Here is a 13,029-nt window from a genome sequence, read left to right as displayed (position 1 = left end):
GAATCTTTGTATATTCATGCTACTTCTTATTTCGTTTATAAACTAATGATTTCTCAGATCTGTAGTAAATGAATGTTTCTTACAGCGAATACTGTTTTCTTACTTTGAGTATAACTATGCTAAACAAAACATTAGAAAATAAAATATTGTTAGACTGGACTGCGGATTTCGTGCATTATGACAAAAACGGGCAGGTATAATTCAAATCAACAATGGAAGAAGTGAATTCTTATTTAGCCTCGTATGACTAGACTGCAGGAATAATTTAAATCAAAAATGTTATTGTTAATGGAAGAAGTGAATTCTTATTTAACTCCTGTGTCCTGACTCCGTAATCCAAGTCAAATCCGTCCCAAATCGAGGGCAAACGTTGCCCTCGTGAAGAGGGCAGGTCGATTTGTAAGAGCGGACCTAGCCTTGCTTTAAAAGTAAATATCTGGAAGAATTATTTATTGAATTAACAAGAATGGGAAAATTGCTCATGATAATCAACACGAATGGTAAATTAACTTTTCAACCCAGTTAAAAGTTGCAACCGTAGACTTGTATGTACACTGTATTAAACTAGATATTATTAAGTGTACAAATAAGTTCGGTGCCTTGTGAGCATACTTTTGATCTTTATTTATGAAGAAAAGGAATACACGTTACGTTACGAAGTAATCACCATTACTTTCTACACACTTCCCCCACCTTTCGGGTGCTGGCGAATCCCATTTCTATAAAAAGATGGTGGTTTTGATTTAATAAACTCATCAATGTTTGCGTGGAGCTCTTCGAGAGATTTGAAGCTAGAATTAACCAAGTGGTGTTGCAGCGACCGAAAAAGGTAATAATCCAAAGTGGTCATATCGGGGGAATATGCCGCAACGCGGAACAAATTATTTTCGTAGCCTCAGCAGCATTTTTCTTTGACTCAAATGCAAAAAGAATACAGTGCCGAATATGCTGTTTCTTAAAAACCATGGTGCAAAGTATTGTTTATTGAGATTACATGTGTACCAATTAGCGTAAATTTATGTAGTGCGTTTAGTAAGGTAAGGGTGGATTTATAGTGGAGCAGCGAGGTGAGCTGTGCGGTGAAAAAAAAGAAAAACAAAGAAAATACATATGTACTTTTTCATTAGTATGTGTCGAAATGTTGTCACGAATGTTGGTTTCTTTTCACCGCTCCACTATAAATCCACACTAAGGTTGATTCTTTAAAACACCAACGCGGCGGGAGAAAATTTGAATTTGAAATGCAATCACAATTGAATATATGTAAAGACACCGAACTTATTTGTACACCTAATATTTTATTTCGGTGTACGGACGGATTATTTCGTGATTCGTTCATCATTTCATCATTATTATAAAAAAACTAGATTACATTACACAATAAATTAAAAATATTACTCCTAATTTTTATTTTGAGTGTTCAGATAGTTTCTGGATTTTTCAATCATTTCGTTACTGCATTTTAAACTTGTAGGTAGGGTCCCATGGCAGAAAGCTTTGCTTTCCCTATATGCGTGCGTGAGCTTAAAATTATTGGAGCCATCGTTCTTCATTGCTTCCAGTAAAACTTGTTTTTTTTCATCTTACTTTTACAATGGGTTGATATTCAACTGAAATAAAACAATTAATTTCGATCTGCGGATGAAATTAGAAAAATAGTTATAAGTAGGTTATCCTAATAATTGAAAGATGTGTCAAAACAAATGATACATGTCATGAAACATTGATTTTGATTGAAGGCTTCGCAATTTTGCGCTGCAACATAACTTATACAATAATTCCCGTTTAAATATTCACTTGCTACTATTATTATGGGACAGAGGGAGTACAATTTTATTTATCGTAGAGTAAGAACTCTGTGAAAATAAAATTTAGAAAAGGACAGGATTTGCAAAAGTGTATCGTTCTCATAAAAATGACTGCTTCGCCGATTTCAATTCCGAGTGCGGTGAGACGAAACGTGACGGAATTAACGACCGGCATCGTAATCTTATAATACCCACGGTCCCGTGGCGCAAACACGCGGATCACGTCGAACGTTCGCGGCGATCAGAAAACGTTTCGACCTGCCGATCGCGTGCATCGCGAGAATTAATCATCGCGAGAACGCCCGGAATAATATTTTCGACCCGAGAACATCCGGTGCGTCGTTTTATTTCGAACAGGCCGGGAAACGCACCGAGTCAGCACGTTGTCGAACGAAAGCTTGCTCGTGTTGCGATCAGTCAATTGCAAAAACCATTTTTGTTGCCGCTGCATACGCTTCGCGTCGCGTCGCTGGTGCTTTCCTTTTTGTACCTCGCTACAGATGTTTCCTACTGGTACACGAATTTATATTACTTTTTTTACGTGAACGATATCACGCGTGTACGTACATGGTCGATTATGGAAGTCGGGTTACAATCGGGATACGGTGTGTTATCGCTAGACGGCGGCATATTGTGCATTTTCTGGTAAGAATCAGTGGGTGAAATAATGAAACGGTGAAGACATCAGAAGAATTAACAAATAGTTGTTAAAATTGTTAGAAGAAGAAATATATTTTCATTCAAGCTTCGTGTAATTAACTCAGTCAGGCTTGCAATAAGGATTTCGAACAGAATCTACCAAATGTTTATGTTATTAATTTTCTTTGAACCAAAATAAAATTCTATTTTGTTGTTATTGATATAGCCATTGGAGACTACATATTCATACAATAAATATAATATAAACTTTGTTCTTGTTTCAAGAATATTATCGAATACATACTAAATATTTAAGTTATTAATTTTCTTTGAACCAAAATAAAATTCTATTTTGTTATTGTTAATACATAATTACAACATTAAATAGATATAATCTTCGTTCTTCTTTTCAGAAATTATGAGCGTCAAAGTCGTTTTAATCCCTGTAAAATGAAGTGTAGTACTAGGGGTCAATACAGACAATTTTTATTATGCATTAAAATTTGTAGTCTAGTTATCAAAATACTGTGGTACATCATGCGCATTCATAAGTTTAGACACATTTTCTGTGGCTCATTTAGTTGGCTATCATCATTTTCAAAAATTATTTTACGTTATCTCATCTCAAGTAAGTTATGGTTATGTCTCCCATCTATTAATGAGATCATAACGCATCATCGATAATCTTAATCTTGCTTTGCTAATAATTACGTTAACCTCTTAAGCTATTCGTAGCTACCTCCTTTACTTTTAATTACCCCTTTAGTATGTAGAGGAAAAAGCTCGACACGATTATCTAGGTTAAATTTCGTTAAAGGTCATCATCTTATAGATTATAAATTTATGCTATGACAGTTCTAAAGTGACACGTTCCAAATTATCCAGTTCCATTTCAGAAAATCAATAATTCTCAGTTTTCCTTCGAAGAATTTCAACCGTTCATCACAATTTTCTCTGAGTAATGAAATCGAAAATATATGCAGTTGTATGGACACTCGTGTGTACAATAAACTTCTCAGGAATATCGTAAACCGTATAACGGTTAAATATTTGCAAAACAAAATATAATATTAATTAATTAGTTGTAGTTAACTTACCGTGTATAGCGTTCCGGGAAATAACTTGACAACCAAAATGCAATTGTGCTTCAAAGACTTACACAGTACTCGACTGCTTTCGATGAACTAAAATAAAAGATTTGCATGAACATGATCGAATCTTCATCTAGATTTATAATAGTCGTGTTCAAAGTGTTCCTGCGGATTTTTATGCAAAATAAAAATATGCTACATCAACTGCGTTAAGTAAAAATTCATTTAAAAAAAATTCACATGGAAAACAATATAACAATATTCTTAGATTTCTTTAATCATTTGCTGTTTTGTTTTTCACCCAGCCAATTTTTTAAAACGTGCATAAATGCATTATTCATAAGTGTATAAAAATGCGCAGTCTATTTGTAGCATATCTTTCGAAAAAGATCTCGTCCGATCATTGAACTTACACGTTTCAAACCGTGTGACTTCTGGCCAGGAAGCAATTCAAGTAGTCCGAACATGTTTCAGTCTGGCGGACACTTAAAAAACGTTATTTTGAGATATGTTGACATTGGCAATTAATTGACGGTTTATTACAACTAAGCGGTAAGCTTGATAAAGATCGCAGTTCGGTTTACCCGAAGACCTAGGTGTGCTGCCGTACATTCGTACTTAATTAACGGTGTCGCGTTTACCTATGCGGCGATATTAACCTTTCCCGACGGAGTTAAGGATTATGGTTATAGCAGCAGCGTTATAAAATATGACAGCGCCATAACTATAAAAGGATGAGGCCGGCAGTAAATATTCCTTTGGAAATCTATTCCCGTCCGATTTTACGATTACGAATCTGGAATGATTTAACTCTTATAAATCTTGATCCAAGCCAACGGTACGTTTCATCTTCCCTAATGACAATATCTTTGTCCCGCAGTGCTCTCTTTGTCGAAACTCGCCTGGCCGGACTACGAAAAATTCGAAAGTGCGTAACTTAGCAGTGTGCAGGTACTAGAGCCTCGGGCCAAGGCGGGTCGGGATCCCGATAGTTTTTAAAGTTCGAGTACTCGAAAATTTAAAATGTAAAATTACATTGGGAGGCTATGAAGAAACGTTGTACTCAAGTAGTTGCAAGTTTTTGGAATCCTCAAACTTGACTCCCCCAAAATTCGTGGACCTGAACATTTGGATCTTGACCCGACCCAATCCGACTATAATTTCGAGTACCTGAACTTTACAAAGTTTTAGGATCCTCAAACTTAACTCCCCCTCAGTTTCGGGTAGCCGAACATTGCAAACTTTCGGAACCTGAACCGACACGACTATAATTTCGAGTACCTGAACTTTACAAAGTTTTAGGATCCTCAAACTTAACTCCCCCTCAACTTCGCGTAGCCGAACATTGCAAACTTTCGGACTCTGACCCGACTCGATAGGATCGACTATAATTTTAAGTACCCAAAATTTACAATATGCTGGGATTCTCAAACTTAACTTCCTCCAACTGAACCTGACCCGAACCGCTATAATTTCGAGTATCCAAGCTTTATAAAGTGTTAAGATCCCGCCTGACCCAAATCCGAAATTTCGGGTACCCGCACACCGCTAACATGAATAGATTCCCGAGCGAACAACGACGAAAACAGTAAGAATTCTCAGGTATCACAGTCAATTGTAAAAACAATTAATGTGTATATATATTTCCATCATAAGTGTGCAGCAACATACAGATTCGGTTTGTTTTTCGATGTACAGATACAAAGATTATCAACTTGTAATTGTATTGTAGAAACGGGTACAAAGGGGACATCACAAGATCTGTTCGAGCCTATTCCATCCAAGAAAGGCCGTGTAGATTTACGATCATAGACGAGTGGTTTTTGGGCAGTGTTGTGTAATGGTCGGATAAATGAATCGTGCCTCGATTATTGTCCCGAATCAAACAGAACGATAATTAGTTCTTTTCACGTTTATTTTTTATACATGTTAACACTGAACCTACCAAGCATTAAAAAAGTATCTGGAAAATATTGCCGTATAAAAATGGCGGCGTTAAATACAATGAGATTGTCTGTAATTTTCAATATAATTTATTCCATTATTTTGCATAAACGAATTTTTATAATTTCAATAATTGGAAAATAAAAAACCGGCCATTTAACCGTGGTTGGTTTAGTGTAAATCGAACTGCATCGAATTATGTATATAGCTGTTAATTAATTTCGATCTACGGCTGACCGAAGCTGATCGACGTCGATCAACGAAACCCGAAAAAAATACCGTAAAGTTTTGTCATTATAAAATCGATTTCCACCCTATTACGGTTTCAGTTTCGGTCAGCCGAGTGACACGAGGAGATTAACGGGTTCGCTTGCACAACACTGACCGCAAATATAAACATGGTACACATTTCCCACATACTCGATAGTGTAAAGAAGCTCCTTCGACAGAATTGTATATGTCGGACGTGGAAAAATATTCTACCCTCGTGTGTGTTCTCTTATCCGAATCTTCAGCCTTAAAAGTGATATGTATTTCTGGTTCGTCGCGATTCTCGCAGCTGCACGAAGGACGAAGGCACCGTGTATAATTAACAAACGATCGAACGGATACAATCGCTGCGTGAGAAACGAATATATGGAGGAAAAACCGACGCGGTACAAAAGAGAGAGAAAAGAAAAAACGGAAAGCAAAGTGGGAGAACGTAATGAATGGTGGAGACAGAGAAAAAAAAATCAGAAGGCGGAGTGGTTCGTTGAAAAATTATATTTTTGTTCCATTCTGGCACGATTCGTAAACACAACATAATTTATAAATTAACATACACAATCATCGTCATCAATAATTTACAGAAACTCTCTCGCGCGAGCGTTCTTGTTTTCTGCTTGTTCGCCGTATCGAGTACAAAAAGAAAAACATGAACGGAACGCGTTCTCGCTCGGGGTCGGGATCCCGCGGGGGGTTGTGGGCCATTTTCATCGCTGTCGTTCCGCGAGTTCCATTCCCGTTTTCTTCCAGTCGGGAAGAACGGAACGACCGGACGGACGGCTGGAGAAGAAGCTCCGGGAGTACGAGGACGCGCGCGCGAACAAAACGAATCGCACGAGTAAACAAAAATGAATATCTTTTTTTTATAAATGCAGGCGCGCGTGCTGTCCGTGCACGAGCGACAAAGAGGAAATTATATAGCGTTCTTCTCCGTCCCTCCGACGATGAAATCGACCTAATTCGATGAAACAAGGAACAAGGGGTCGAAGGGTCCGAGGGATAGTGAATGTAAGAACGGGGGCGAAAAATAGGAAGCTTGACTTGCGAATAGGATAACAAAATAAATAATAGAAGCATTAAACATGATTAATCACTTAACAACGTAACTAGGGCGTAATAATTAATAATAATAATTAATAATAATAATATAATAATAATAATAATAATAGAAATCATTATAATCGTACGAATGTGTTAATAATTACAAGAACAGGTTGTCTGGCACGGCGATCGCTTAATTGCCCTCGGGGCAAGTCGAGCGTGTTTTACGCATCGTTTCCCTTCTATATCTTCTTCTACTTACACATTATTCTCTTCGTGTGTCGAACGGGCGTCTCTCGCGAGAGATCCTCCCAGTTTTAAGGCTGAATCGCGCTCAGGGACGGACGTCGAGACGCAAGGTAACGGGGATCACTGGTGGGGGAGAACAGAAATTTCAAGTGTCCGTTAAGAACGAATTCTTAAAACGCAAGAGGGGGGTAAAGAAAAACGGTTAAAAGTGGAGTACGCCTCGCGCGTGATTCTCCTAAAATGTCGAGACCTTCCGTCCCGAGGTCCCTCCCTTCTTGTCCACCTTGTCTCTCCGACAAGCCACCTTCCGAGTAATCGTTCGATCGACAGAGGCAAGTTAAAATGGCAAGCAGAGAGCGACAGTTTTTCTCCTTAATGGCTAATTACTCGTTCCGTTCCTCCTCGAGAAAACGCTTAAACGGTAGAGACTAATTAGAAAAAACCTCGGTATACAAAAATACAGATATACATACCCCCTGCGCGGGCCACGCACACCATACCACCGTGTTTTTCTTTCTGTGTACAACGTTTGTTCGTTCGTCCGTCCGTCGGTCCGTATCCTACTATGCGGAACCCGTGTCCATGTACGGACGAGCGTGTGTTTCTCGAAAATCAGACAGAAATAATAAAAAAAAAAGGAAAGAAAGAGAACATTCGGGGGAGTGACCCACGACGCTCGTGTGTATCACTTTGCCTGCAACCGTGGCCATGAACGGTGGACCCGCCGGTCGATCAGCGAGTTATGGCAAGGGAAAAGGCAAACGGTCGAGATTGAGCAAGGTTCAAAGTAGTTGGTGCCACGCGTGGTCGGCTTGCATGTCAGCGAAAATCCAGCCCGACCGATTCGTCGACGGACTCACGTATGACTAACATCTGATTCAATGACGCTCGCCCCGTGACCGAAGTCCTGCGGGAATCCGCGCTATAGTCCGATCAAAACCCTCTAACTGTGTTCGAAGCGTACAAATCTGGAGCAGTCCAGAGATATCGTGATCACATCAGGTCTGCTCTTTCACTGTAGCACATGCTCAGAGCTGGTTTTCCGTAGTTCTTCTTAATTATAGGAACCTTGATTGTCATTTCACAAAGTATCAGCGTAGTTTCAGTGTAGCAAAATACTGGAGGAAGAAAACTATTTTGACCGCGTGCAATGTTCTGTCATTATGTTTCTTACGATTTCATCGAAAACTTATATGAGAAAAGATTTTGCATACCACTTCAACAACAAGTAACAACAAGTATTGGGTTGGCAAGAATTTCGGTATTTTAAGGTGAAACGGAGCCCAATTTTTTTATTCAAGCAATGAACTTTAATGAATAAGAGATTTCCCCCTTTCTTCGATGATCTTTTGCCAAAAAGAACTAATAACTAAATATTTTATTGATTAATGTTCATCGCGCTTGAATGAAGAAATTCGGTTTTATTTCACCTTAAAGTACCGAAATTACTTTCTTGCCAACCCAATTTAGCACTTTCAATGCCGCATCAGACTTAAAAATTAATTTTTACTTTTAGATACAAGGTTGAAAAAGTGTTTGATCTTTGAGGACTTTTATAAATGCTGATGCAGCCGTCAACATATTAATGTGTCTTGGGAAAGACAGTGTGCTGTTAATCTCACAGGAAGAGATATGTTCGCCGAGGAACCTCGAGCGATCAGCCAATTTTGTTCTGAACTATAGGGACACGAGGACTTTGGTCGACTAAGCGTTCAAGGCTGGCTGTCCCGTAGATGGAATCGAACCGCGGAACTGCGTATACGCTTGTGAAGTGGTGAGTATTTTCGAGGGATCGTCCAAAAGCATCGTGGATCCGAATGTCGTCGAAATCGACCAGCACTTCGTCGGAATACGCTCACAATCGAACAGTCGAACGGGTCGTGCGCAAAAGAGCCGAGAGGAGAACCACCCACCGATCGTCGAAAATCGCAATTTCGAGTCAGCAATTAAATTCTACGCGCACTGCGCTCTCTTGGTGAAATTTCTCACCAATTCTAAATATTATACATGCTTTTCACGTTCTCCGTTTCCCCTAACGGATCTAGTTCACGGAACCCCTTCGACATCGTGTAAAAAAATATTTCTCTGTTCCTCCGCATGCTTCGCAACATTCTCACGCCAACAAATACAATGAGAATAATATTAATAATTAATAATATTAATATTCGTAATAATAAAAACGCAATAATAATATCGATATTACCCACTAATTAACGTTACGTCTAGACGATTTATTATGCTTTAAGTTTCATTCATTTTGCAGGTACGATTACGTTCGTTTTACTCCATTTTTGTTCTGTCTTTGCTGTGAGCCAAAAGCACGCCCTCCAGCTTCCCCTCTTCATCTTCGCACGTCCTTGGACTCCTCCGTGGCTCTTTACAACGTTACAATCCAACGTTACCATCGCGGTCGCGAGTTAACAACAAATTTCGATATAAATATCACGACACAGTTCGAAAGGAATTTCGAAACGCGCGATAAAAAACAGTCTATCCTAGTTGATTAACAATGATACCAGTCGTGGCCTGGTACGTGTTTCACGTTCGAACAATCGTCTCGAGGATTCCGGTTTCTCACCTGGGGTGGGCCGACAATTTAAATAGATCACGAGCGACGACGTCGAGCTTCGAGAACAGCGCTGACGATTCGCGAGTTTACGAAAACATTTTCTCCCTTATAACAACGGCCAATCAAACAGCAAAACGAATGGACATCCGCGTGTCCACCAGTTTCTGGACAGACAAGAAATTTGGCACAAGGTTTCGCTCTCGTGTCGAGAAACGATGACGACGGAACGGATCCAAATGATCGATCGCGTCTCGATACCACCGCGGCGGTATCGAGCCTTCAAAGCACCGTTTTCGTGGACCTTCGCGGAGAAGGCTTGTGGGAATGCTTTCAGACCGTTAACGTTTCAAGGCGATAGATACAAACACCGTTCGATCGAGATCGCGTACTCCAAGAGATTCCAACAATGCTCGTCCGTCGCGCAACTCTGAAGCCTAACTAGTCTCCGCGAAACGCGACGCCCGAAAGCCATAAAAGTCGCCGTTTCCGTATAAGAGGAAGCGATTCGCCTAAAAGAAAAACACAACCACGAATTCCTTCGGTCGCAACTAAAAAATATAATTCCTGTATAGAATCACTCGACTCTGCTTCCCTTAAAAGTGTAAAACGATACACTCGAGGGATGGTCGAGCATTGCTGGAATGATCTCTCGGAGTAGCTGTGTCTCCGACGTTCGACGACGACCTGCGGCGAAGATCCGCGCGAGTTCAGAGGAAGCAACGGGGAAGACGAAGAGATACGATAATACTGTGACAAGCTTGAAACGTGTTTAAAACGGCTCGCATAAAGTTTCTTTTTTTTTTGACAACTGTGAGATAGCGAGGACAGCTTCCGAAGAATACCCGAACAGTCAAGGAAGATCTGAATATCCTAAAGCTCTACCGCCGAGTCCTAGCGGAGCTGAAAGACGAGCTCCGAGATGAACCGGTGGATCCGTAACCCTTCGCCGTTGTCCTCTTCAGCACCTGCACCGTCGTCGGCGTCGCTGAGACGGGGATCTCTGCTTCCCTCGAGGTCCGCGCGGAACCACTGGCCGCCGTCATTCGGCCTTGATCGTGGCGGAAGGCGAGGCCATCTCCTGCGCGAACGTGGGGCTGTCGTCGCCGGTGAGAAGGCCGGGCTCGCTCTTCGGCGTCTGAATGTCCGAGCATTTCGCGTGGGTCTTCAAGTGTCTGGTGATCATGTCCCGACGACAGGCCGCGTACGCGCATTGAGGACACTTGTACGGTTTCTCGCCGGTGTGCGTCCTCTGGTGAGTGCTCAGGTGATCCGACCTGCTGAATACCTGGCCGCACGTCTGGCACGTGTACGGTTTGACGCCCGTGTGTAGCCTCATGTGTCTGGTGAGCATGTCGGACCTGGCGAAGCTCCTCTTGCACACGTCGCAGAGGTACGCCTTCGCGGACGCGTCCTGCGGACCCTGTCTGCGATGCCTGGAGGCCATGTGCTTGGCCAGCCGATCGTGCAGACTGAACATCTGACCGCAGACAGGACAGACGTAAGCGACGTTCGCGCCCGGTGGCATCTTCTCCACCACTGGCCTGACCACGAGGTTATATCTCTCGGCGACACTCTCTTCGGTCGTCGGGGACGCGACGTCGCCTTTGACGACAGGCACGCTCACGGATCCCCTGGACACTATGCCAGGCGGTAGCAATTGAAGCGCGGGTGGTCTCCCGGAAACCGCCGCCGCGGCCGCGGATGCCATCAGGTTCTTCATCGAGAGGTCCAACGGCGACTCTTGCGGACTCGTCGTATCGCTCTCGAGGGAGCCGCTCCTCAGAGGATGGTTCACGAAGACAGACGAGGTCGAGAGCGGTGGCTTCTGATCCCATCCCGGGACCAGGTCGGAGTCCGAGTGGCTGCGGCCTCTGAATATATCCGGCAGGTACTTGGTGTGCATGTAGTGCTCGAAGCTATACGACGACAGAGATCCGGGCGTTAGCGGCGGCAGACTGAGGGGCGTGAGCGGTGTGAGCGGCGTGAGAGGAGTCAACGGGGAGGTCGGTGAAGGTAGCACCATCGACGGGGATGCCGATTGGGAGCACTGGACGCAGGTACATCCGGCGTACTTGGGCGCGGACGATCTCTGATGGGACGGGTGAAGGTGATCGTACACGTGGTTCGCGTTGTTCCTGTGATGATGCCTGTGCCGGTGACGATGGTGATGGGGGTGATGGTGCGGGTGATGAGGATGATGATTCTGCTGTTGCTGCTGCTGCTGATCGGCGTCATTCGGGCTCCCCTCCTCCTCGATAGGTGTCACGGGCTCCTCGCTCTTCAGCCTCAGTGGCAGCAGGCTGATACCCGACGGCGGATCCGCCGCGGATCTCGAAGACGACCTCGGTGAACCGAACACGTCCTCTTCCTCCTCGGACGCTGGCCCGCTGCCTTCGAAACGCAACACCTCACCCTCCGACGGCGAACTCCGGTGTTGCAGCTTGTCCAGCACCTGGTCCAACCGTTTCCGTCGGCGAAGGTTCCGGTGGTTGCGGTTCGCGGTCGCAGCCAGGGTGTTGTTGTTCGTACAGGAGGGCGGTGGCGGCTTCGCTGGACCCGAGGGCGCGGCTGCGGCGTCCTCCACGGCGCTCTCGGCCATCGTCATCGAGGATGCGCGGCACCCGCCGCCTGGGCCCTTTATGCCGCCTACTACACCCTCGGCTACCACCGTACTGCCTCCCACCTCGTCCTGAAACAACCAAACCAAACCACTCTCTTACTTCTCTCGCCTTGCCCTGTAATCTCGGTTATCGTTCAATTACAGCCCCCGCGCCGGAGCAACCTCATTTCCGATTGCTAACGAAACTGCTCTCGACACGCGTAATTCTATGAATCATCGTTTAGGGGAAGCGGAGCCCACCGGGGCTCGCGGTTACGCGTTATCTTCGCTTATCTGCTCTAAGAATCGTTACACGCTATAGATCAAGGAACATTCTGCTTTTGAGCTCTTGCCTGCGACGTGTAATCGAGGCTTCTTTTGTATCGGTTATTAAGATGGAACATTATTCATATTTACAAATTTTACACGGTCATTTATGACTGCAAGTATAATAAACGTTTCTTTTAAGAAGAGCAAGAATGTCTAACACGTTTGAGGAAAAGGAAACACTTCTTGAACAACAGTGAAACATTAGTGTTTTTATGCTCATGAGGTATAATAATAAGCTGTCGAGAATTAAAAGATATTTACTAGTTGCTTCTGTCTTGGAGATCGGTATTCGAGAATCATTTTTATTTCAGCAAAGATCGTTTTTGAAACTATTTATGTATTGCATAGTGCAGAGATCGGAAGTCGCCGAGCATCCACAAACTGTACCAATGTATTGTTGTGAACAATATAATAGTTCAGTTCGTAAATCCTCGGCTACTTTATACAGTACAAATGAGTTATTTTGTAGTTAATCGTTTTGAGGTTAAGTGA

At 43.0% G+C, this 13,029-nt stretch overlaps 1 protein-coding gene across 5 annotated transcripts in view; it reads right to left on the bottom strand.

Annotated features, from left to right (window-relative positions):
* The window catches only part of Klu (zinc finger protein klumpfuss), a 109,784-nt gene that overhangs the window by 16,707 nt on the left and 80,048 nt on the right, over positions 1-13,029 (bottom strand). For 4 of the 5 annotated variants that reach the window (XM_076431321.1, XM_076431323.1, XM_076431322.1 and 1 more), the window contains exon 2: positions 6,232-12,297. The exons of the other annotated variant lie outside the window; for it this stretch is intronic. In XM_076431321.1, coding sequence (XP_076287436.1) covers positions 10,648-12,297 — 1,650 coding nt within the window. In that variant the 3' untranslated portion in view covers positions 6,232-10,647. Of the gene's footprint in view, positions 1-6,231; positions 12,298-13,029 lie in introns of those variants that run through there. 5 annotated transcript variants of the gene reach the window in all.

This window comes from Lasioglossum baleicum, chromosome 9, assembly GCF_051020765.1.
Source record: "Lasioglossum baleicum chromosome 9, iyLasBale1, whole genome shotgun sequence".
Classification (NCBI taxonomy): domain Eukaryota; kingdom Metazoa; phylum Arthropoda; class Insecta; order Hymenoptera; family Halictidae; genus Lasioglossum; species Lasioglossum baleicum.
The sequence above is the reverse complement of the archived record's forward strand: the minus strand, read 5'-3'. Positions and strand labels throughout refer to the sequence as shown.